The sequence below is a fragment of the Chlamydomonas reinhardtii genome, chromosome 8, assembly GCF_000002595.2.
Source record: "Chlamydomonas reinhardtii strain CC-503 cw92 mt+ chromosome 8, whole genome shotgun sequence".
Lineage (NCBI taxonomy): Eukaryota > Viridiplantae > Chlorophyta > Chlorophyceae > Chlamydomonadales > Chlamydomonadaceae > Chlamydomonas > Chlamydomonas reinhardtii.
The window spans coordinates 3,914,551-3,939,039 of NC_057011.1; the positions used below are offsets into that span (position 1 = coordinate 3,914,551).

At 63.7% G+C, this 24,489-nt stretch overlaps 6 protein-coding genes across 7 annotated transcripts in view; 2 read left to right on the plus strand and 4 right to left on the minus strand.

The window, feature by feature from the left end:
* Positions 1–203: 203 nt before the first annotated feature.
* CHLRE_08g378300v5 (uncharacterized protein) lies at positions 204–6,255 on the plus strand. Its single transcript, XM_043065213.1, has 10 exons — positions 204–768; positions 1,196–1,269; positions 1,527–1,621; positions 1,837–1,979; positions 2,335–2,431; positions 2,933–3,211; positions 3,387–3,501; positions 3,831–3,929; positions 4,336–4,408; positions 4,757–6,255. Exons 1-10 carry the CDS (start codon positions 530–532, stop codon positions 4,866–4,868), a joined length of 1,326 nt encoding a protein of 441 aa, XP_042922214.1. The 5' UTR covers positions 204–529; the 3' UTR covers positions 4,869–6,255.
* A 2-nt stretch (positions 6,256–6,257) lies between these two features.
* CHLRE_08g378351v5 (uncharacterized protein) lies at positions 6,258–8,063 on the minus strand. Its single transcript, XM_043065214.1, has 4 exons — positions 8,020–8,063; positions 7,901–7,948; positions 7,542–7,670; positions 6,258–6,724 (listed from the first exon to the last, which is right to left on the minus strand). Exons 1-4 carry the CDS (start codon positions 8,027–8,029, stop codon positions 6,444–6,446), a joined length of 468 nt encoding a protein of 155 aa, XP_042922215.1. The 5' UTR covers positions 8,030–8,063; the 3' UTR covers positions 6,258–6,443.
* A 1,990-nt stretch (positions 8,064–10,053) lies between these two features.
* On the plus strand, positions 10,054–11,025 carry CHLRE_08g378400v5 (uncharacterized protein). Its single transcript, XM_043065215.1, has one exon. It carries the CDS (start codon positions 10,167–10,169, stop codon positions 10,839–10,841), a length of 675 nt encoding a protein of 224 aa, XP_042922218.1. The 5' UTR covers positions 10,054–10,166; the 3' UTR covers positions 10,842–11,025.
* On the minus strand, positions 10,099–12,243 carry CHLRE_08g378417v5 (uncharacterized protein). 2 transcript variants are annotated; one of them, XM_043065216.1, is made up of 4 exons: positions 11,895–12,243; positions 11,631–11,784; positions 11,167–11,225; positions 10,099–10,850 (listed from the first exon to the last, which is right to left on the minus strand). In XM_043065216.1, exons 1-4 carry the CDS (start codon positions 12,167–12,169, stop codon positions 10,115–10,117), a joined length of 1,224 nt encoding a protein of 407 aa, XP_042922216.1. In that variant the 5' UTR covers positions 12,170–12,243; the 3' UTR covers positions 10,099–10,114. The 2 variants fall into 2 exon arrangements, with proteins under 2 accessions (XP_042922216.1, XP_042922217.1); XM_043065217.1 differs by lacking the exon at positions 10,099–10,850 and having other exon boundaries at positions 11,098–11,225.
* A 3,594-nt stretch (positions 12,244–15,837) lies between these two features.
* CHLRE_08g378450v5 (uncharacterized protein) lies at positions 15,838–18,943 on the minus strand. The gene is made up of 3 exons (XM_043065218.1): positions 18,670–18,943; positions 17,431–18,447; positions 15,838–17,182 (listed from the first exon to the last, which is right to left on the minus strand). Exons 2-3 carry the CDS (start codon positions 18,380–18,382, stop codon positions 16,644–16,646), a joined length of 1,491 nt encoding a protein of 496 aa, XP_042922219.1. The 5' UTR covers positions 18,383–18,447; positions 18,670–18,943; the 3' UTR covers positions 15,838–16,643.
* Positions 18,944–19,417: 474 nt separating this feature from the next.
* Positions 19,418–24,489, minus strand: part of CHLRE_08g378500v5 (uncharacterized protein) — a 12,666-nt gene continuing 7,594 nt past the window's right edge. Inside the window, exons 14-18 of the mRNA XM_043065219.1 lie at positions 24,043–24,135; positions 22,780–23,703; positions 22,275–22,415; positions 21,786–21,843; positions 19,418–21,505 (exon numbers count right to left, since the gene is read on the minus strand). Of these exons, the coding sequence (XP_042922220.1) occupies positions 20,508–21,505; positions 21,786–21,843; positions 22,275–22,415; positions 22,780–23,703; positions 24,043–24,135 (2,214 nt within the window). The 3' untranslated portion in view covers positions 19,418–20,507. The remainder of the gene's footprint in view (positions 21,506–21,785; positions 21,844–22,274; positions 22,416–22,779; positions 23,704–24,042; positions 24,136–24,489) is intronic.

The following is a 24,489-nucleotide window of genomic DNA, read 5'->3' on the forward strand; positions in this document are numbered from 1 at the left end:
TCCGGTTGTCCCGCCCAGGCATCCAGCAGTGCTGGGCCGGGCCGCTAGGGAACTGCAACAGTGCTTGGAAACGGGTAGTCCCAACCACGCAAAAACAGCCAATCCCCAAAATTCCCACCCTCCTCCTACTCACAGGCTGCAACCCGTACCATACACGTACCGCGTTCGCCAGTTCGCCATGTCTACTGCCGGGCGATAGTAACGGTCAGCAAGCTGTGTCATCTTTCGCATATGAACACAAGCGCGTGAGCTTTAAGTGTGCAGTGCAGTGTGAAGGAAAACGTTACAAGTTTGCGGATTAGTTGTGATTGGCATTTTACTTAATCGTCTGGGCGATGTTCCGATAATAGGCTTACTCTTTTGCGTTGGAGGCTGCTCCCTGGAGCTTTTCCAGTTAGCAGCACTGCGAAATATCGCAAGCTGCGAGTGCATGTCGCTCTAAGCACTTTTGAACATCCTTGCACTCTTATAAAGCGGGTGCCTTAGTTACTCCTGCCGTGGTCCTCGCCAGGCGAGCAACTGCCAGCTCATGGGCAGCCCAGTCGATGTTGAAGCGACCGAGGCGAGCCCCCAGGTGGAATGCGCAGTATGTGCAGCGCCAATAGATCTCAAAGTTGATGCATGCGACTTAAAGGGGGAAGCGGTGACCTGCGGGCACTCAGGCGCTCCCCCGTCGCTCCCGCGCTCGGCATCCTCCTCCTCGCTCCATCACAACTGGGAGGACGATGTCGCGGAGTTCCTCCACCATGACGTCACGCGTTCATGCAGGTAGGCGGTCCGGATGGTGTGGTCAGTGGGGCTCGGGGTTGGCGCGACTCATGGACAGGGGTACAGGGCGCGACTGCAGGTGCCGCGCTCAATGCGGCACAGCACACCCACCGCTCTCACACCCCCGCCTCCACAGCGCCTCCACCGCCACATGTTGAGCGTACACGCATGTCTCATCACATCAATGTGCCTCGCTTGGGCCCTGAAGCACATTGCCTTGTGGCCGCCTGCACGCACACACAAGCGCCCGCCTGACCGCCGTCTGCCATCCCGAGCGAGGCCTGCGGCGGGCTGCGGCTGCCGTATTCCTTGTGTGTGCAGACAGCTCCACTGACTGAGTGCGGCATGTGCCTGATCGACAACACACAGTCACGCACACACACACACGCAAACACACATGTGTGTCTGCTCAACAAAACACGCACAGGGACGGCTGCCGCTACCAAGGGATGCCGTACAGGCGCGTGGGGCACAAGCCGCTGCTGCTGGCGACCGTGCGAGGTAGGGGCAGCAGGTCGCACATGGGCGGTTGCACGTGGGTCTGCAGACACGCAGTGCCCCGTGAAGCATGGGAGGCACCGTGTCCTTGCAAGATGGGGGTAAGTGGCGATGGCCGATACTGTAGTGTGTAAAGATGCAGGTACAGCCGCTCCCGCCCGCCGCCAGTCGGGCGCCCAGCACACATGCCCACCTCTAGCAGCCTCCCTTGCACACCTGGCCGTCCACGACCGCGACGGCGTCGCAACGGCACCCCACAGGCACGGACGAGAACGGGCAGGCGTTTGAGTGGCTGGCGCGGCGCTGCCGAAAGCGCGTCAAGCAACCGTACGAGTGCCCGCGCCCGCCCCCCAAGGTGAGCATGTGGATGGAATTAATGACGTCTGCTGTGTGCGAGTCCGCGTCCTTTGACGTGTGCGTCGCCTACGCGCGCCTACGCGCGCCTACCGCCCATTCCTTCCTCGTATGCACGCATCCGTAACTCACATGTACATGCGTGCGCATCGCACCTCGTCCTCATCCCCACACTAAAGCCATCACCCCTCCTCATCACGCCTCCAACAAACGCAGCTGACCTGGTTTGACTCGCTGAGCCTCAAGCGGCACTACCACAAACCTGGCTGGTGGATAGCGGCGCTGTTCGTCGTGGGCAGCGTGTTCTGGCTCTTCACGGGCATAGCGCGCCTCACTACGCCAGTCAGCCTGCCCGAGCAGTGAGTCCAGGGGAGTGGGATACCGGTAGGGGATGAGCAGGAGTGAGTCCAGGGGAGTGGGATACCGGTAGTGTGAGAGGAGGAGTGGATGCCGTACCGGGCGGGCCTGCCAGGCGTTGGCGGCGGGGACAACGCCGGACTGCAGAGCACCAGCAGTGCCCGGCAAGTCCTGCCATCCTGCCATCGGCACGCCTGTGTGTCATGGTCTTCTGGTGCCATTGTCTTATGGCTCAAGGCACACACACACACACACACACACACACACACACGCACACATGTTTTCCTTGTGCTCTTTAACACACGCACACACAATGCATGGCAATGCCATGCTGCGGTGTGCGCCACACACATACAGGTGGCCGCCGGGGCTGGGCTCCCTGAGCGCGGGCATGAGTGTGTGGATCGAGGTGGTGGCGCTGTACCTCATGTACCTGCCCGCCTGCATCATACAGGTGGGGTAGGGCGGGTGGGGTAGGGCGGGTGAGCAGGGGTGGGTGAGTATTGGTGGGGTGGGTGCGTGGGCATCGGCGGGTGAGCATAGGCGGGTGGGGTGGGTCCAGTGGGCATAGGCGGGTGAGTATTGGTGGGGTGGGTCCAGTGGGCATGGGCACGGGCCGGTAAGTGGGGTCAGTGGACATGGTGCGTATGGGCACCCTAAAAACCCTAAATCCTGGGCATGGGTGGATGGGCCGGTGAGCAAAGAGGTCATCAGCAACCAGCCAGATTATTACGTGCACGGCTTGTGCGCTTGTGTGGAGCATGCACACGGCCACTCTACCCTTCAATCGACCCGTGACCCCATACCTGGTTTGGCTGCTGAATCCAGCCGGAACGGTGCGGTGCACACACACACACACACACACACACAGACACACACACACACACACACACACACACACACGCACACACACACACACGCACGCACACACACACACACGTGCACTTACACTCAGGTGTACGAGGCGATCAACATGGATTTGGAGGCGCGGCTGAGGGCGTGGCAGCGCGCGTGCCGGCAGCACCAGACAGCCGCCAACGCCCGGGCGGCGGTGCAGGCCGGCGGCGGCGGCGGCGCCAAGGGAGGCGGCGCCAAGGGAGGCGGCGATGAGGGAGGTGGCGATGTGGACACGGCGCCACTGCCGCCCCGGCCGCGGCCGCGGGTGCTGCCCAGCCACGCTGACCTGCGCACGGTGTCATTCTGGCTGGCGGCCATGCAGCTAATTGGCATATTTGTGAGTGCCGAGCACGCACGCACGCACGGTGGTTGGATGGGGCTGGTGGTTCCTTGTGTAATCCTAGCACTGTACACGTGCACACGTCGATCGATGCCCCGCGTGCGTGTTCCCTTTTTTCTCCGCTATCTCCTCTATCTGAACACAGCACACGGCACACGCCCTCGTCACCCAGGTGTTCTGCGCCGCCGTGACCACCGAGCTGGTGGGCAAGGCGGTGCAGCTGAGTGACGCCGTCTACCGCTGGGTGATCGCCTTCGAGTTCTTCATCGGGGGCGCGCTGTTCTCGGGTGCGTGCATGTGCGTGTGGGTGCGTGCATGTGGGCGCGTGCGTGTGGGTGCGTGTGTACATGTGGGTGCGTGCATGTGGGTGCGTGTGTACATGTGGGTGCGTGCATTTGGGTGCGTGGGTCTGGGCGCGTGCATGTGGCGGAGGCGGCCTCGACGCCCCTGGGGGCGGCCAGGCGGCTGAAAGCCTGAATGCCGTAAAACTGACTGATTGAAGAGTGCGCACACATACACACACACATGCACGCACGCACACACGCACGCACGCACGCACACACACACACACATTCACTCACACACACACCGCATCCATCGGCCGCGTACGCTGCAGGCTCGGCATGGATGGCGTGTGTGGAGGAGACGGGCAGCTACTGGCGCGGCTGCGTGCCCAGCCGCTGGGCCGACCTACACAGCGTCAGCTGGGCGGCGGGTGGGTGTGGGGGTGGTAGGGGGCCGGAGGCGGGGGCCGCTGTGTTAATGGTTTATCCACGCCCGGAAGGCCAGAATCCCGAGGGCGAGGCGGATGGGGTGGGGCGGGTACAACGTGGCTGGGCATATGGCATGGCGGGAGCTGAGACGGACTTGAGACCTGGGGCGCGGATGCGGTGGCAGAGTGGGATTGCGTTGGGCGTGTGTGGAGCGCATGGTGGGCGGTGGGAAGCGGGAGGCGCCGTGCGTGGGCTCGGCGACAGGGCGGGGGTTGCGTGTGTTTGCGTCAACATATGCCTGCGTGGCGTGGCACGTCATCACACCCCCATGGCACCCCACGATGACACCCCGTCGTCTCGACCGTGGCCCCCCGCCCCGCGTCCCGCACGCCCGCCGCCCCCTCGCAGTGTTCTTCGCGCTGCACGGCTCACTGGGCTTCATGATCTTTGGCATCGTGTTCTTTGCCTACACAGACATCGGGTGCGTGCGTGCTTGTGTGTGCGCGTGTGTGTGTGGGTGGGTGTGGGTTTGTGTGGACCCTTGGAGAGACAGGCTGTGCGTTGGTAGCTTCTCACTCTCTCGCCTTGCTTTGGGCGTGCACTCTCGTGTGACCCGTCCAAACGTCTTGCGTCCAAACCCCAAGCCCCTGATCCCGAACCCCAAACACACACACATGCAATCAGTCCTGTGTGTTTTTCCCGTGTGCTGTTGGAGTGGCACCCTCGCTTCCAGGCGTTGTCTCCCGCCGTGTGTTGGTGTTTCCAAACCCCAAAACCCTGAGCCCCAAAACCCTGAACGCCAAATTCCTGTGTCTCCAAACACACGCAGGTGGGCCAGCACGCAGGGCATCATGGTGTACGGTCAGGTGTGGGCGTCGGCGTGCTTCATCATCTCATCTACGGCGGGGCTGCTGGAGCAGGCAAACCCACAGCACATGTGAAGCTGGTAGGCTAGCTGGGCGAGAGGCGCTCTTGGGGGAGAGACGCTCTTGGGGGAGAGGCGCTCTTGCAGTAAAGCAAGCAAAAGTGGTGGAGGTGCCTGTGAGCGGAGCATTCTCGATCACTGGGGCGGTACCCATCCACTGTGGGCGGTACCGTATTGTATGTTGCCGCTGTCGTTTGTTTGTTGCTGTGCCGGTTGCTTGTCGTCAAAGTGTGGGCTGAACTTGAAAGCGGGTTGCTTGGTGGGGGAGACGGGTGAGAAGAGTAGCGTTGCCGTCCAATGGCCCTGCGACGCAGTGTTCTTTGATTTGATTGTTGGTCGTTTGGCCCGCCCTTGGAAGGATGGCCTTTTGGAAGGATGCCCTTGGACGGCAGCGGAAAACACATCACGCACATCAGTTTACACCAGGTACCACCAATGGATACGGGAGAGCAGCAGTACGGGATGACAGCACTCAAATCTGGAATGCTTGTCCAATCATTGAACAGTGTGTACACGCACGCATGACACGCGTGTCGCTCGTGTGCAGAGATCATGCGGCCGCGGTTGCTGGACATGCATTATACATTGTTATGGCTTGTTGGCTTGCATGTCAGGAGATACCTAGGAGAGCACACGGACAGTATGTGTCTTGCTTCATTCGCCATCGATCGAATGTAGGTTTCAGAAGAGCACGCTTGCAATCAATCGGTGGCTTCTTGGCCACAAAGCACATATCCAGTAATCTGCACACGAAAACCTGTGAATGCGTTTGCTTGTATCTACTTAGTTCATGGGAGGGACGCCGTCGCAGTAGTAGCTGTTGACAGTCATGTGGACAGCCCAGTAGACGCCGTTGGTGGTCATGGTGCTGGGGACGGTGAAGGTGCCGGCATTGGTGGAGACCGTCGGTCCGAGGTTGATCTGTCGCGCAAGTGCAACGTGCGAACAGGACAGGGATTAGACAGGGAACAGCCGTACGGTAGCATGCGCAGTACGATTGGTGGTGGGGGAGGCAATCTACAATGAGATGCGGCCGATGAGTCATTCCAATAATACTGCATTTCACAGCAAGGCACGGCCGAAAGGTTTTTGTTTGCAGCAGGTCCTGGCCGAGTGGTGTGCGTCTCACCGAGTTCACGCGCCAGGTGGCGCCGTAGGTGAAGGGAAAGGTGGCGGGGGTGGTGTACGTGTCAAACTTGCCGAACTGGCCGGGGGCGAAGGTGGGCGGCTGCATGTAGCTCTGGTACACTTGAAGCACGCTCGATGCTGTGGAGGCGCCGACCGAGGGCGTCCAGAAAGCCATGAGCGAGGACGCGCTGCGGGACGAGAGGGCGGGGGAAGGGGACAGCAGCAGGGGTAGCAGAGGGCGGTGGTTAGTGCCATGCATGCATATGCTTTTGCTGTACGCTGAATAGCGCGGGGGCCCCTGCGGGCCCCACCCCCATCCGCACACGCACACCGCTGTGCACATCCGAAGCTAGCAGGCAGCCGCCCCCACCCATCCGTCTCTTCCCAGCAGTTTAAGCACTTCCAAGCATCCCAAGTGAGTCCATGCACCATCCCTTCATTCACTCGCTCGATCGTCAGGCGCTCACCCGTTGGTGTTAGTGAAGCTCATGTTGAGGCGACCCATGATGAAGCCCTTGTCGCCAATCTGGTTGAAGGCGCAGCCGGCGCACATGTCAAACGTATACGAGGCGGTGGTGCTGACCTTGCCGGAGGTGGGCGCAAAGCGGAAGAAGCCGCCCCAGGCGTTGCCCACGTCCTGGCGAGTGGACCAGTAAACGGTGCTGGCTGGGTAGGGGCTGCCCAGAGGGATGTTGTCCAGCATGGTCTTCTGAGCGGCTGTGAAGCCGTTGAGCGTGGACTTGACTGTGGCATGTTTGGAAAGGGAGGCAGACAATTGAAGGGTCAAGGATTCGCGCGGCACGACTGAACCCAGAGTTAAGTACGTAGGGTACTGAGCGAGCATGCGCAGCGTGCGCGTGCGTGCATTCAAGCGGGTCCCACTCCAGGAAAAAGCATGTCCCCAGGGAGGCGCCCACGGGATGGCACCAAAACCCCTTGGTAGATTGTCCTTCGCCTATGGCTTGCTGATGCTTGAAGGACAATCTACCAGGGGGGGTTCACCGCGTGCCGTCCGGGGGGTGCGTTTCCCGAGCCAAACCCGCACGCCGAGGAGGCCAGGAGACGTCGCCCCGAGAAAAATGCAGAGCGGGATACAGACTCCGCCACTTAATATATATGTTACATGCAATCTGTTGGAGCAATAGCGCTTGACAGCAGGCTAAAACGTGCTCGTCGAGGCTCAAGTCGCGAAATTGACCGAAGCCAACATCCTACATAGGCGTTGTTTTCGGGCTTTATCGATTGCCGTCAACACAGATATATGCGTAGGTGTAGTTAGGCTACTGTCTGGCCTGGTATGGCGTGTCCTGGCGAACGCGACATTTAGATGTTCGAGGTCGGCCCCGGCTCGATTCAATGCCCCCGGGTTACTCTAATGACCTTATGTGTGGTATAAGATGCTATAGGAAAGGTACTGGGCTGGGGACACGACCGGCCCGCAGGGCCGTGCGCGAGTGGGACCCGCTTGCGTGCATTTGGTTGGCGAGCATGCACGCCGCGCCCGCCTTGCTTACTTCGCCCGTAACCTAACCGTACATCCAGCTAATCCAGCAGTACTCACGAGGGAAGGCCCAGGCGGTATCGGTGCTGCAGCGGCAGTTGGTCCCGGTGCCCTGGGTCTGGGGCGGAGTGATGTCGTAGCGCCAGTACCACTTGCAGGTCAGGCAAGCGTAGTTGTCGCCGGGGGTGGCTGCGGGCAGTGGCAAACGAAATAAAGGGCGAGAGGTAGGGGTGAGAAGTGGGATGCCACGAACAAGCACATGCATACGGTACGCGCGCGCGTGGTTAGCTCTCTGTGCACGCGGGCGTCTAAGACACGCGAGCGTCCAAAACCCAGACCAAGCAATTGAAGCAGCCAATCTCAAGGACGGAAGCAGCCAACCACGCACCCACACATACAATCAGCCCAGGACTACTCACCAATGCGCTGGACCAGGACGTACTTCACGATGGTGGTCAGGGTGCTGTCTGTGCAGGTAGGGGGGCGAGGATCAGGCGCGCCACAGCAACAGCAGGTAGGGTCATGGCCAGGGCGGTACGGTATCCCATAGTGATGAGAAAGTTGCAGGGCGGGCGACAGCACTACCCGCCGGACCCCCACCGGGAGCGAGAATGCGCGTGCGTGGCGAGGGCGGCTGCACGCCGTCCGTATCTATCCAGAGGTGCGCCGGCCACACGTTAATACCCAATTGCATGCGCACGGTGATCGCTCCTCTTCTTGAGCCTACACCGACCTGGAATTGCTTACCGTAGCACGCCACGGCGGCGGTGGCGCCAGCCGCGTTGGCGGAGAAGTACTGATGCAGGTAGGGGTAGGTGGAGCCGGTGCCGGACGCCGTGGGAATCTTGGGAAAGGTCAGGGAGCCCAGGACCGGGTCAACGACGGTGAAGGTTCCGTCCGTCTTGTAGTAGCTGCAGGAGGAGGTGGCCAGGAAACTGGTGGCAAGGGAGCCGGGCTGCGTGCTGCCGGCGGGCTTGGGCTCGACGAAGCAAGAGCCGATGGCGGCGCACGGCGAGCAGGCGGCGTTGTCATGACCTGGCGTGTGACCGTGCATATCGTGTGACTGAGTGATTTGGATGTGGTTTTGGCGTGTGGGAAGAGGGGAACGTGCCCGAGGTTGGTTGGCTCGACACGGTGTATTGCATGGGAGGCCGGAGTACGGGTGATCCGAGAGAGGATATAGGTCGCGTCTGAGAGCGGCTAGAGCCGTCTCTCATTCCGATCCTAGGCGAGATAGTCTTTGACCGTTCTATATGAGGGACCCGTCCTAGTGGACGTTAAACTCTGAGGCAACATGTAAGCCGGAACGTGATCGTCTTGCGCCACCCTCTCGCTCGCTACGCATGCGCACCCGGCCGCCTACACCGTGGCCAACACGGCCAGTTGCAGAGGCCGACATAACAGATCTGCAAACATCGGAATGAGAGACCCGGGAGACGTTCCGCCATCGCCGACCACCATGATCAGTCGCTCTTTGCTCTGGCCGATCTGCCTAGACCATGGAGCTATGTTCGGACCTATCTGACTGTGATCGATATTATCCTGAGCAGATCGCGACTACTAGCGAGCGGAGTAGACGGCCGCTGGCGCTCTTATCATTCTAACGGAAGAATGCCCACAGAGCGTTGGGGAGTTTAAGCCAGCTTGAGGACGGAGATCGCCATGATGCGGACGTTGCCGAGTGCCGGAGCGAAACGCCGCGGTGGAGAGCATCTGCAAAATGCGAGAACTCGCACAGTCGAAGGTGTTGACGAGTTCTGTAGGTTCATACATGGCAGTCGTTGAAGTTGCGTTTGTCGTGCTCATGTCTTTCAGTGTTTGAGACGCACATGTTGCATCGATGTTGGAGGCGCTGTATGCCCCAGCTCGCCCAGGAGCTCATAGGAGTGGTGCCCTGAATGCCCTGAGGCTCATTTGGTTGTGTTATGTCTGAGGTTCGCCATTAGCCGCCGTGAACGGAGCGACAGGCTCAACGCGCATGGCTATCACGCCCGCGAGCCCTCTCCATTGCGGTTCACACCAAGGCAGTGTAGGCATGGTTTGTGAGACTTTCAGACGCATGACTGCACTGAGACAGACGTACACGCACGCAGACTGGCAATATGCATACGGCACACCCTGCACAGGCCCAGACGTTGCAGACGAGCGCCGCATTGACATTGCGCCGCACGCTGGGGGGGGAGTCGCCGTCAGGCACACGAAACGTTCATTGTCCTATCATAGGGCGCGACAGCTGTCATGACCTGGCGTGTGACCGTGCATATCGTGTGACTGAGTGATTTGGATGTGGTTTTGGCGTGTGGGAAGAGGGGAACGTGCCCGAGGTTGGTTGGCTCGACACGGTGTATTGCATGGGAGGCCGGAGTACGGGTGATCCGAGAGAGGATATAGGTCGCGTCTGAGAGCGGCTAGAGCCGTCTCTCATTCCGATCCTAGGCGAGATAGTCTTTGACCGTTCTATATGAGGGACCCGTCCTAGTGGACGTTAAACTCTGAGGCAACATGTAAGCCGGAACGTGATCGTCTTGCGCCACCCTCTCGCTCGCTACGCATGCGCACCCGGCCGCCTACACCGTGGCCAACACGGCCAGTTGCAGAGGCCGACATAACAGATCTGCAAACATCAGTCGCCGTCAGGCACACGAAACGTTCATTGTCCTATCATAGGGCGCGACAGCGTTGGGGATGCCGGCGGCCGTCATGACGCTGGTGGCCGGGCAGGATGTGGGCGCGACGCAGCTGGCGATGTTAGGCAGAGGAGGAGCGGGCGAGGGGGGCATAGGCGAGGGCGGGAGCGGGCTGGGCGGGGCGGGCGAGGGCGGGGCGGGCGAGGGAGGGGCGGGCGAGGGAGGGGCGGGGCTGGGAGGCGCGGGAGACGGCGGCTCGGGCGAGGCAGGGGCGGGCGAGGGAGGAGCGGGGCTGGGAGGCGCGGGAGACGGCGGCTCGGGCGACGGGGGCTCCGGTGAGGGAGGGGCGGGGCTGGGAGGCGCGGGCGACGGCGGCTCGGGCGACGGGGGCTCCGGTGAGGGAGGGGCGGGGCTGGGAGGCTCGGGCGACGGAGGCTCAGGCGACGGAGGCGCAGGCGAGGGAGGGGCGGGCGAGGGAGGCTCGGGCGACGGGGGCTCGGGTGAGGGAGGTGCGGGGCTGGGAGGCGCGGGAGACGGCGGCTCAGGCGAGGGCGGGGCGGGGCTGGGAGGCGCGGGAGAGGGAGGCTCAGGCGAGGGCGGGGCGGGCGAGGGAGGCGCGGGCGAGGGAGGCGCGGGAGAGGGAGGCGCGGGAGAGGGAGGCGCGGGAGAGGGAGGGGCGGGAGAGGGAGGGGCGGGAGAGGGCGGGCTGCTCGCGGAGCAGTCGACATTGTAGATGTGCTCGCTGTGAGGGGTGCAGGTGGGGCAGGCGGGGCAGGACCCTAAGAGCAGTGTTTATTGGAAGGGAGAGCAAGGCAGGATGCCAGCCACACATCCGCAGTGATGGATGGAGGCACGAGGGCATATATATGCAAGGCATGAGCGATCCAGTTGCAGCAGGCCTAAGTAAGCCTGCTTTCACACATGCGGCGTCAGGTGATGACTGACCCATGCCCCAATGCGCGCGTTATGACGAGGCGGGGCGCCGCGCACTTGAACCTATAGCTAGCTGGCAGCCCGCAGCAGTCTACATGCAAGGAACAGCAGGAACCCTCGCTCACCAGACGGTGCAGCCAGAGTTGCCAGCGTAGCAGCCGTTGCCTCCATTGGTCAGCGGGCACTGTGCGGGTGCGTGTTTGCAAAGGCGGGCGGGCAAAAGCGAGGCAAAGAAACGTTATGACAGGAGTGTCCACCCTCCAGCCACCGTCACATTGCGTGTCACGTGCCCGCCCAGCAAGCACTACACTCAAGCGAGCTACGCAGCAGCCCCGCCCGCGGGGAGGTAGAGGGATACGTACAATGAGAGTCCGGACCCCATGCCACCGTGGGGCATGTGCGGACATGCTGTCCGCTGCTGACCAGATACTTGCGCATACACATGACACACGCACATGCACACCCAACCATCCATCATCCACGCACGCACGCGCGCACGCACATTGCTGGTTCCTTGGCCGCTCAAGCCGCCGAGGGGGAAGCCCGTGCGGGCACTGCCAAACCAGCCGTCGTGCACTTGGACGCCTACTTGCGTGACGCCGGCATCCAGCGTCCACGACGCAACCGAGGCGCCGCTGTCGCAGTACGTGCCGCCGGGGCTCTTAAACGTCGCGGCGCCGGGGCTGCACTGAGCGTTGGTCTGAGTGCCGCAGGCTGCGCCGCCGGCCTTGAGGCAGGCAGCCCTGCATGAGGCAGCGGTTTATGGAACACGCGATAGTTTGGAACGGGTCGGAAAAGGCGCTTGACAGGGCATGGGCAACGAGGGGTGTGCGTGGGCGCGCGGGCGACGCACCAGGAGTAACCGCCTGCGTCCTTGCAGATAGCGCCCCCGTTGCTCAGGGTGAGGGTCACGACGTTGCCGGAGCAGGTGAAGGTGGCGCACTGGGCGAAGAAAGCGTTACAGTAGTCGGACGGCTGCTGCGTAGAGCACACGTCAGCAGTCGGCAGCTGGCGCCGAGGGCCGACCGTGGCCATCGTTTTGCGGGCATGGGCTGCTGTCGCGGCGCTCAGCGCCAACAGCGCAGTCACCACTGCGAGCGCCTTAGCGCTCGCTGTATGGCGAGCCATCTTCCGAAAGCTGCGGACCGCAAGCAAGCGAGCTGAGGAGAAAGGTGAAGGGAGCTAGCAGCAGCAACAGTAATGCGCGCGCTCTCGAATAATGGTGTGTGGAAAGTGACGTTGCGGGTGCTGGGGTGGGCGCCGGCGGGAATACGCGGCTGCTCCTAACCACTATACCCTGGAATTGTGCAAGGAGCCCATAAATAGCCTCCATCCGCCTCCCCCCAGCCCCTGTCGCGTTGGCCGCGGGCCGTGGGCCGTTGCACCGCCAAGCGTCACGACACGGTCGGCCGGCGGCCTGTTGCACTTTTCTGCCGTAAAACAAAACGACGCTGTGCCATTTTCTACACTAATGTCGCATATGCATCAGTCGCAGATTGAATGAACCTTGTCATCAATCCCCAGCAGAACACGACGTTGCCCAAATGTCGTGTTCTGGAGTAAAAGCCCAACAGCTCGGCTGCGGCGGTTGGTCGGCAAAAGGGGCCCAGTCCACGAACCCCGCGAAACCCTCGCTCGCCACCCCGCGGTTTCGCCCGAAACCCTTGCGGCGCCAAGCAACTTTGTGTCTGATTAGTAGCGAAGGCACCCGCCGTACAATAAACGCTTGCACCCCTGGCAAGGCAGCACGATCATGTCCTTGAGTGCTCCTGCAGCGCACCCGCCGCCGTGAGTGTCGCATAGATCTCAACGTTTTCCTCGCAGCAGCAATTCAGTGGCACAGTACACGTACTCACCCCCGTGCATGCGTGCCCGCCCGCCTTACAATCGACCCTGCCGCCGCTGGGCGGCACGCACGCGGGCACGCCACACGCATGCATGCATCCTTCCACTCACCCGACCATGGTCCGCCGCAGAGGGCAGCCCCTACCTGGTAATCATCTGCGCCTGTGCGGCGCGTTCCCCCGGCAGCAGCCTGCTAGCTGCAGGCCAGGACCGAGCGTGTCTCGGCGGGCCCGGCCTCCATGCATGCACGCACGCACACCTTACTTCCTCAAGCAACCTGTGATCAGTTCACTCAGCTCCACGGCTCCGGTGCATCTCTCATATAAAGTGAACGCATGCAGACGACCGATAACGTGCGTGGCGCCGTGCGTGAGCCAGTGCTCGTATCTTCCTTCTTTTCGACAGAAATTCGCCCCAAACTTCTGTCACTTGTCCGGGCCCAAGGCAAGGGTGACTGAGGTTCTCCAGGATAATCTACGGCCGTGTCCTGCTGGCACCATGCATGGGGACACACCACGATAGGCCAGGGTGAGTGAGCATGATGAGCGTGGGTTAGGGCGCTGGAGTTTGGCGCTGGAGTTTGGCGTGGGGATGGGCCACGATTTGCCATGGAGCCATGGAGCCGGTGCTTTTTTCATGCGGCGAATATTTTGCTGTGCCGGAGCCGGGACGTAGGCTGGGGGCAACAGCAACCTCACCCCGCACGCTGTAACAATGGCACATCCCGTGCGGCGGAATATTTTGCTGTGCCGGAGCCGGGACGTAGGCTGGGGGCAACAGCAATCAACCTCACCCCGCACGCTGTAACAGTGGCACATCCCGTGCGGCGGATTATTTTGCTGTGCCGGAGCCGGGACGTAGGCTGGGGGCAACAGCAACCTCACCCCGCACGCTGTAACAATGGCACATCCCGTGCGGCAGAATAATTTGCTGTGCCGGAGCCGGGACGTAGGCTGGGGGCAACTGCAGCCGCATTTGGCACGCTGCAACAAGGCAAGCCTGACACACCCCTGGCCTGACACGAATCGCGCATAGGTCGGGGGCGGAGCCCCCGGAAAAATGTTGGGGATGAAAGATGCGGCGGCAGCGGGTTTCTGAAAATTAAAGATGCCTGTTTTCGGAAATCTGTCGCTGGCGCCGCGCCTGCCTTCTTAAAATACGAGCACTGGCGTGAGCACGAACATGTCACCTCCACGCACGCACGAACTACCTTACGTACCGCACTTTCCCAGCAAGCGGCAATTCCTGCCATGCCATACCCCACCAACTACCCCCACGCCCCGCCTCATGTATGCACGTACATGTGCGTGTGCCACTGCCGGCAGGCTTGCTCGCAGCACGACAGTATGAGCGCCTCATTCGTGACAAGTGCTGACGTAGGCGCACGGCTGCCGTACGCGCGGAACCGCAACAGCACTCTGAAGTCAAACAGGCAGCAGTAGTGGAAACTGCAACAGCTTGCTGCTCTCCTCCGGATGTCCAACGGTCCGAATCGAGCTAGTGCCAATCGAACGCGCGACGCTTTGTGCGTGACGAACGACAGCATGTTGCAAAAAGGAGTTACAATAGCTCCCGGGGAAGTCGTTATTGGTCAAGCCGCCGTGTGACGTGTGAGGGTCAGACAACCGTTTTCCCCCGACTCCCGTACGGCTGCCCACCCTCCGCACTTTTTCGGAAACCCGGCCTGCCTCTTCTTGCAACTCAGCAGCATTAGTGGACGACATGCAGAGCGACATGTTCGTGTTTGGCCTTTTGTGTGATGGCCTTTTGGTCGTGTCTGAACGGCACCATGCATCCGTGGGTGCCACGGTGTGCGGCGGACACAAGGCGTCGTGGCTGTCGCGCTCATTGCACTGAAGGGCAAAGCAGCGGGCGGGACGGGCGGGGCACCTGAGGAAAGTATGTTGTGACTCGTGAACCCCGCCTAGTCAGCCTGCTGCCCGCCTTGCCAGCCATGCCAGGTAGCAAGCAAGGCCCGCAAGCCGCCATCTTCACTTCCTGTAGGCACGACGACGATACCGACGACCGTTTGCGGCGTGCCATCCGACTTCGTGAGGCTGCCGGCTCTGGCCAAAACACGCACAAGTGGCTGCTGGATTGGGCCCACCAGCCGAAGAGAAAGGCTGAGAGGGCGGGGGATTGAGCCTGGCTGTCCGTGGCAGGGGGCAATGGGGTGCCTGCGGGAAGTTCCGGGTATGGTGCCCGGGAAAATGGTGCATGCCCCTAAGAAGGCCCGGGGAAAGCTGTCTCAGCCTAAATAAAATTAAACCCACAACCCATGAAGCGCAGAGGAGATAATGATGATGCAAAGGGAGAGGCAGAGGGCCAAGGCGTGCCTGCGGTGGGTGTCACAGAGCTACCACGCGAACACCCCACGGCGCAAACACGCACCACGCTCGGCGTGGGCCCAGGGAATGAAGGCGCTCTCTCCTGCGCTGCTGGGCGGCCTTGCTTGGATTGGCCACGGCTCCTTGCTCTTTGAACGGCCCGCAGAAAGCATGGAGACGAGAGGCAGGGGCACCCCGAGAGAGAACTAACGAAACCTGGCAGGGTTAACGTTTGCCCACGTGCTCACTCGAGTTGGAGCAGACAGCAGCTAGCGCCGGTGTGCATGTGCACACGCACACACGCTTGTAGGCGTTGTACATGTTTCCCATGGCAGCACGCTGAAAGCGGGGTCGTAAGCTTGTCCTGATGACGCCGTGCTGACGATGGTGGTTGCACGGCTTCCGTGCGGCACGGCATTGCAGGAAAGCGCAACAGTGCAGACAGGTAAGGGGATTTCAACGGTCCGCCGACAATCCCCAAATGGCCGAAACGGCCATTTGACTGTAAAATACCCCAACATTGCTGTTCAACACGTTTAAAGGGCGCGCGCGCTCGTCGCTGCTGGTGATTTTGAGCTTTGCTTGCGGCGGGGAGGTTCCCGTTTCCGACAGCAGCAGTTTCCGAACAACAAGCGACCAGGTCCCTAACAGTGCTGAAGAGGCTGCAAATATCACGCCAGGCGTTGAGAAAACCGGATGCAGAGCAACAGGTACAATAGGCTTCCTTGCGCGCGATTGTCACAAAGCCCTTCGAAGCGACGGCACGACCTTGGGCACGACCAACAGCGTCGCAGCACGCCAGCCTCCAACGCCAGCTAGCCTCCTATGCACGGGCATCCGCACGCAGGTCCGCACGCAGTTCACCCGCTGCTGTGTGTCCGCCTACCTGTCGCTTCAGGTGCAAATTCACACGTGCCAACTCGTTCTCTCTGCAGACCCACCTGTGCTGTACATACGTACGTAGCGGCACAGCAGCCCGCTGGGCACCCGCCCTAAGCAGTACAACCTCGTGCAGGCTGGGCGGGCTCAAAGGCACAGCCCCAGCCAAAACGCAGAGTCACAGACTGTCACGTGATGAACCAATGCTCCCCCGTGCGATGCCTTTTGTCATTCATTCAGCGCACAGCCGCAAGTTCTGCTGCACGTGCAGCCAGCCAGGCGGCACCTGGCACGCCTGGTTTGCCACTGTCCCAACTGCGGCCTTGTCCGCTGCAGCCGCGGTGTCAACCGGGCACAAGTCCAGTGCAGCTCTCCACTGCATCACTGCACCGCACGCACCAACTACCCCACGCAGAGTCGCGGGCTCGGCGACATCAACCACAGGTTCGCACCCACACACACACACACACACACACACACACACACACACACACACAGAAACCCCCCAAGCCTCCGCCATCTACATACACCTGCCAAGTACCGTACTGCTGCTAGTTGACCCGCCCCCGCTTCCGCGGCCTTGACAGAGCCGCGTCCTCGTCATCACCGTTCGCTCGCGCCCTCAGCACTTGGGCGCCGCAGGCATTGCACAGCAGCCTCATGCCGCGCGCCCCCACCGCCTGGTTGAAGCGGCGCCACTTGGACGTCTCCACCTCGCCGCAGTACTCGCACTGCTGCGGCTGCGCCAGTTGCGCCGCCTCGCTCACCGTCTGCGTCTGCATGTGTGCCTGCGCAAGCCGCAGCTGGGTCTGCTGCTGTGCCTGGTGAGACTGGTGCTTGAACTGCCCCGCCTGCCCGCCCGCCCCTGCCGCCGCCCCTGCCGCACTCGCCGCTGCCCCCGTCGCTGCATCAGTCACGCCTCCGCCGCTGCCGGCAGCCGCCTCCGCCGTTGGCACCCAACCCAGTGTCAGGAGCGCCTGTGCCGCCGTGACGCCCTCCTCCTCATCCTGCTTGGGCACCCGCCCCTCCACCTCCGGCTGGCCCGCCTCCTCCCCTTCCATGTCCACGGACGACAGCCGTTCGCAGGCGCCTGCGTAGGCGCAAAAAACGCATGAGTCATGCAGCGGGGTCCTAAATAAACAGGAGTGTTGAGAGTGTGGAGCACCGGGAAGGCGGAGCGACGGGGCAGCAGCGAGAAAACAATGCTTTGAGGCATGCATGTTGGGGCAAGCAACATGGATGCAGCTCCTTGGCGCTGGCCAGTCGTGTGCTGCCCCAGTGGTGCCGAATCCAGCCATGTTGTCCTGAACCCGAACACACACCAGGCCCTTATCTCACCTGCATGGGTAGCTGCCGCGGCTTCCGCTTCTGCTGCTGTTTCAGCCGCTGCGTCTCGCGCCGCTGCTGTTGCCGCTGCCGATCCCTGCTGCCCCGCTTGCGCCGCCTCTGCGACGGCCATCGCACCCTGCATCGCAGCCCCCGCTGCTCGCGGCAGCGACTGCCACAGTGCGGAGGCCTGCAGCCCCGCCTGTGACAGCCCTGCTGCAGCAGCCGCAGCTGCAGCACCGGCCGCTGCCGCGGCCGCGGCCCCAGAAGATGTTGTGGGCGAGGGCGACGGCTGTGCCGCCTGCAGCGCCCCCGCCAGGTGTGACCTCACGCCCAGCAGGTGTGACCGGACGCTTTCCAGCTGCACCCGCAGGCCCGCCGCCTCCGCGCGCGCCGCCGCCGCTGCCGCCTGCGCCGCCGTCAGCGCCGCGTTGCGCTGTGCTAGCTCGGCGTCTCGCGCCGCCAGCGCCGCCAAGGCTTCGTTCAGCTGCACACGCAGCTCGGCCGCCTCCACCGCCGCTGCCGCCGCTGCAAAAACGTTGATTGCCTCCACCTCCACCTCCGCCTCCGCCTCCGCGTCCGCGCTTGCGACCGCGTCCGCATTTGCATCCACAACCGTTTCCACAGCTTCCGCAGCAGCTGCAGCTTCCGCAGCGTCTACAGCCTCCTCCGACCCTAACCCCAACTCCAGCTCCAACCCTTCCGTGTGCACTGCTGCCTCGGCATCGCACGGCGGCACGTCCTTCGTTACCGCTGGCGCGCCCGCCTCCGCCTCCTGTTCTGCCCGCCACTCCGAAGCCACACCTGATGCCGCCGGCGGCGCCATGGCGCCCGCCCACGTCCCAGGTATGGCAGCGTGTGGCGCCTCGGGCACCAACGCCGCTGCCGGTTGGCCTGTCCGGCCGTCCCGGTCGTGTCCGTTCACGGTGCTGGCAGCTACCGCAGAGGGCGCTGTGGGCTGCATCCTCAATGCTGCTGCGGAGGACTTGCGGCCATCACCGCTCGCACTCAGGTACTGCTATTCCTACCCTGTTCGGCGGGAAAAGAACAGGCGGCCCGCCGACCGTGGAACCGCCACCGACATGCCGTGCGTGCCAGCTTTGGGAGTTTCCGGGCAGGACCGGCAGTCTCGTGATGCCGCAAGCACAAACTTCTAGTGAGCAAGTTCCAGCTGCGTTGTGGCCCCCGTGGCACGCGTCGGGCGGGATGGTCCGCAGGATTCGCGCAAGGATCCCCACGCTGCCACCGCACCTCGAGCCTCGCTAGCAGGCGACCACGGTATAAGATGCTAACACGCCTTGGGTGGCATGCCCATGGGGACAAACGGATGACAAAGCGGTTCAAAGGTGATAAATGGAGGCATACTCTAACCGTGGAGCTTCTTGTACTGGTTATGGCAAATGCGTGCACAGGAAGCTCGCCAAGCGAAGAATGGAGGAGCATAAATTGTGCTTAGCCGCGAGCGGCGGTCGTCGGCGCGAAGCCGGTCTTCGGGCAAAGCAAAGACGACTGGCGACAAGACTAGCTAGAGTAATATGCCGTATGCGCTTTATAAGGAACACGGTAAAACACGGCTGCCGAGGGCGCCATTCGTGACCCCGCGATCGCTCGGTCCCCGGCAGCCCGCTCGCTGCTCCAGACAGGTTGGGTCCACTGGCGCTTGAAGACGGATCGCCGTCAACCCTGTCCGCCTGTCCACCACGCCCGTCGGCCTGTCGCTTCACTGTCTTTGACAGATGTCCAGGCCTTGGGGGCAGTCGGGCACCATTCCAAGCCATGCCTGAGAGTCCTTCCTGTCCACTCCGTTGACGCCCAATGGCCCCTGCCGGTGCTAAGCGCCCTGCATCCCGCGCGGCGGCTCGAGCCATAGCAGCTGAGCAGCTGAGCAACTGCTGCGCCCTCCCCTCCCCTGAGCCCAAGTGCCCCAGGTGGCCAGGTCCCAGGCGCAGTCGCCTGGCCTGGCGCCCAGGGCGGCCACTGGCGAGGCCGCATGCACGAGCACATTCGCGTCATTATATGCAAATGCGGCAGACATGGCACGGGCCCATGGCGCTGCCATGCACACTGTCAGGACCCCTACGCCGCCCCCCTTTGCCCTGCCTCGCAAACACACTTCCGTACTCCCAGCCGCTGCCTCCCGAACAAACTTCCCCACCAGTAGCTTGATGCGGCCTGACCCTGTTCCTCACACACAACAGCACAGCACCTGTGCCGGGTCTGTCTGTCTGCCTGTCTAATATCACTTGGCCCCCACGCGCCCCCTCTCTTCGAGCTAGCCCCCACCCTCACAATCACCTGTTGCCGGCTGCAGCAGGCGGCTGATGCAGCCGCCCACCCGCAGCGCCAACAACGGAAACGTCAGTTCCCCGCGTCATCCCAACCGTACGTCCGTACAACGACAAAACCACAGACATAGGCACAGATAGCTCCCGTGTTTGCACGTGTGCGGCAGCGTTTGACTGGCCGCATAAAAGGACTGGACGGTTGATCTTGGTGCGACGGGAAGGCCTCTCCCATCACTCCACCAGTTAACCTCGCAAAGCGGTCTTGCCAGGGCCTCTTCCTGCTGTTTAAGTTTTGGGGTTTATTTAGGCGCCCAGGTTATGTGTGAGGCAGGCTTCCGGGTTTCATGCCATCGGGCAGCCTCATGACATCCACACCCTCTCCGTCTTCAATGCTTGTTCAGTGCATGTCAATCAATCGGTGCCTTGAATATCACCTCCCCTCACACACATAGACACACACGGCCCACACCCACACAGACACGCACACGCGACTTTGCCAACTTGCCTTACCACTGTCCCATCACACACCCACACAGACACGCACACGCGGCAGTCTAGAAATTAAAGCGTTTCAACATTATGTTCTGCTCGGTGGACGCCTATAGCTATAAATAATGCCAATGGCTGGGATGCTCCCCCCCATGTGGATGCCCCGTATGCCCTCACAGCCCGCAACGCAAGCGGCATTAGCGCAAGCCATTGCCGCTGCACGGGGTTCCCTCCCGGCGACGCGCGTGCCGCCGCGCCGCAGGACCACACCGGCGGCCGGCGGCCGAGCCCGCCGCCAGCACCGCCTCCGCCGCCTTACAACGGAATGTCGTTAAGCTCCTCTAGCTCCCGCTGCAGCCGCGCATTCTCCGCCAGCAAGCGGTCAATCTCAGCGTCCCGAGCCGCCAGCTGATCCTGCAGACCGGCGGCGCCGCCGGCGCCGCCGCCGCCAGCGGCGGCGGCGCGGCCTGCCGCCGCCGCCTCCGCCGCCGCTGCCGCCGCCTCAGCAAGATCCAACCGCCGCATGGCTTCCGTCAGCGCCACCGTCAGCGCCGCCGCCTGGTCCTCGGACCCCTTCAGCTGCAGCTTCAGGCGTTGGACCTCCTTGGCACGTGCCGCCGCCGCCGCCGTCAGCTTCTGCATCGCCGCCTCCGCCGCCTCCGCCCGCTTCTTCGCCGCATCCAGCTCCTCCTGCAGCCGCGTGTTCTGGTTCTTCATGTCTAGGAAGCGCGCCTTGAAGTCCGCAACCGACGGCCGAGCGCCGGCGGCGCCGGCGGCGCCGCCAGCGGCCGCGGAGCCAGGCGCGCCGTTGTTAAAGGACGCCGCTCGGGGCATCCCGTCCATGGAGGTGCTCGGCGAGGGCTCGGGGAAGCCGCCCCCGGCGCTGCCAGACGGCGGCGGCGCGCGGACCGCCGCCATGCCTGGTAACGGCAGCACGGCGGCGGCGCCGCCGCCGCCGTGGGCCCGGCCTGACGACGGGAGGCGGGCGCCTGCCGATGGAAACGACGGCAGCAGGCCGGCGGCGCCGTCCGCGGCGCCGGAGTGGGCACGCTGCGCCGTTAGCAGGGGGCTACCGGCGGGGCCGTCCGCCGGCATCATGGCGGCGGAGCGGCCGCGCTGCATGGTGGTGGCCGCGTTGGCGGCGGCGGCCTCGGCGGCGGCGGCCGCCGCCGCCTCCCTAGCGGCCAGGGAGGCAGTGCGTTGCCGCTTGGCGGGCGGCGCGGCGGCGGTGGACCCGGGTCCGGTGCCGTCGGCTGCCGCCGCCGCTGCAGCCCCCAGGGCCTCCTTGGAGGCGCGCTTGTTGGAGACGGCACCTGCGCGGTGGTGGTGGTGGTGGTGGTGGTTTTGGTGGTGGCGATGAGAGCTCAAGCGGCGGGTTGCTAGACGCACAGGCACGCAGCAGGCCGCACGCACGCACGGACTGGGGGTGTGCCCTCCCGTTCGCAGCGCTGGGCCCTGACTACCGAGAGCAGCGGGTTGCAGCACAACGCGCTACCGGCGTGCTCCCTTGATGTGCCTTGGACCCGCGCCCCTCTCCCCATCACCCGCGTGCCCTGTGCTGCCTAGGTGTACGACAACCCCCCCGGGACTCACGTTTCCGGCCGTTGGCGGGGACGGCCGGCTTCTCCTCCTCGTCTTCCTCGGGCTTGGGCTGCGGCACACAGCAAAACACACACGCGCGTGAACACGGGCACACACAGGTACACGGGCACACGCCATCCATCGCGGCGCCCTGTTTGCTTGCGCATCACCACACGGTGCGCGTGCTGCTGCTGTGTCGAGCCCTGGCCCGTGTGCTTCCCTACACGTCCACTCCACATGGGCCACAGCACGACATGCGGCAGGCGGCGCCACGTCAGGCAGCGCCACGTGTCCGCCCACAAGCCCTCCCCGTCCCTCCCACCCGCCCCCGCCCGGCCTCCCGTGTCCCTTCCCGTCTTTCCTTCCCTCCCCTGTTTCCCTACCGCAGGTCCTCCCCCAACCCGACAACCACAGCCTCGAGTGTGGCCGCCAACTCAAGGCTGCCAACCGCCAAGCCAAGGCCGCCAACTGCCCCACGGCCCCACCCCCCGGGAGCCGCACCTTGGGAAGCAGCGCCACATCCAGCACCGGCACCGCCGCCAGCGCGCCGCCGGCCCGCGCCGCCGCTGCCGACAACTCCGAGTGCTGCCACGCATCCAGCCCGCTCATGCTCACGCCCCCCGTCGGCGCCGCAGACGTCACCTGCGGTGCAGAGCCGTACAGACGGCGTCGTTCATAAGTGCAGTGCCGTACATACAGCGCCGTACAGTAGTGCAGTGCCGTACATGCGGTGTCGTACAGGCGGGACGAGGGGGGGGGGGGTTCGGCAAGGCGCCACGCTCGTGCTCGACAGCAGAGAGGCGCCGCAGCTGCCGTCGCCGGTTTTCAACACCTCAACACCGCTCGCTTGGCAACGCCGTGCACCCGCAAGGAAACTATATACCGGGCATCTACGGCATACGAAGTAGAAAGCTACCGGACAGCCAGCTTATACGATATACATGATACAGGCAACAATGAAAGCGCCGCTGCTCTTAACGCGGTTCAGCAAGCCCCGGCCGCTCACCTGCAGGCAGCTCGCCAGCTCGGCGACGGCGGGCGCGGCGTACGCGAACGCTCGCGCCACGTGCCGCCGCACCTGCCCGTGCGCCGGCAAGCCCGACGCCGCCTCCGCCAGCGCCGCCACGCTCAGCAACAGGTCCCGCAGCAGCCCAACCGACTCCGCCTCAAATGCCAACGGCACCGGCACTGGCGGCGCCGCCGCCGCCGCCCCTGCACCCAGCTTCGACGGCGACCCAGTGCCGCCGCTCACGCGCGGGGAGGCGGTGGGCATGGCGGCGCCGCCGCCGCGGCGGCTGGCGCCGCCGCTGCCGGCGCTGGTGTGTTGGGCCTGTGCGGCGGCCAGGCAGGACTGCAGGGCCGCGCACATGATGCCCAGGCCTTGCGCCGTCACGTCAACGAGCTCTGGCGCGTCCTCCGGCTCCGCCGTCCCCGCCCGCGTGCCCGGACCCCCGTCGTCCGCCGCCGCCGCCTTGCCGCCACTGCCCTTGCCGCCAGAGGAAGGCGCGGAAGCAGTGGCGGCCGCCGCCTCCGGCTCCGCCTTCGGCGCCGCCGCTGCCGCTGCCCCCGTCCCCGCGCTGCCTGAGGGCCCTGCCGCCGCGGACGTCGCCGCAGGCGGCGCCCCCTCCACCCCCTCCATCATCGCAGCCCCCGCCGCCGCCGCCGGCGCCCCTGCCGCCGCCGCTTCAGCCCCCGACGGCCCCACAGCCGCGCCGGCGGCGCCCTCCGCCCCCGGCTCCACCTTCGCCACCTCCCCGGCGGCGCCGCCGCTGCTAGCGGCGGCGGCAGCCGCGGCGGCGGCGCGCGCCGCCGCCATTTGCGCCGCCACTGCGTCTGCGGTGTCGATGGCGGGTCCCGCCGCCAGCAGCGCCCTCAGGATATCGTCGCCCTGCTCCACATCCACCGAGTCGCGCCGGTAGCGAACACAGTCCTGAGAGCGTAGGGGCGGGGAGGGGCGGAGCCGTTCAATTAGAACATCAAGATGGGTACAATCGCGGACTTGCCACCAATGGGGAACGTGTTCACGCGCCAGGGAGGAGCGGGTGGCGCTTGGGACTGGGTGGACGGAGTGGGGACGCCGGCCGCATCGCGAGGGAGGCAGGGCAGCGGCGAACACACATGGCTGTCAGCTGCAGGACACCTAACACCGCCCCCACCCGCCCCGCAGCCCAAATCAACAGCTGACAGCCTATAGCCCCACTCCCAGCCCTAACCCCCCACCCCCAGCCCCAGAGCCACAGCCCCAGAGCCCCACCCCCAGCCCTCTCACCTCCACCACGCTCCGCAGCAGCCGCGCCGCCGCCGCCTGCACCGCACCGTCCTCGTGCGCCAGCAGCGGCAGCAGGTGGGGCACACAGGCGGCCTGTGAGGGGGGGGGTTACATTCATGATTAGTTAAGGAAGTGGAAGAGGAGGAAATGGGGGTTACATTCATGATTGATTAAGAAGTGAAGGCATAGGCAGGTACAGTAGCATAGTAGACGCGTTGTTACCGATGTCCGTGTGTTAAAGAGCACCAGGAAAACATTACGCGTAGGACAGTGTAACCGATGTCCGTGTGTGTGTGGGGTGTGTGTGGCGGTGGAGGTGCGGTGAGGTGTGGTGGAGGGTGGGTGAGTGTTGGGTGAGTGCGAGGAAGGACAGGGTGTGTGAAATACGGCGCGACATTGAGGGTGAAACTGACACCCAGAACTCACTCAGCCAGCTCGACCCTCCCC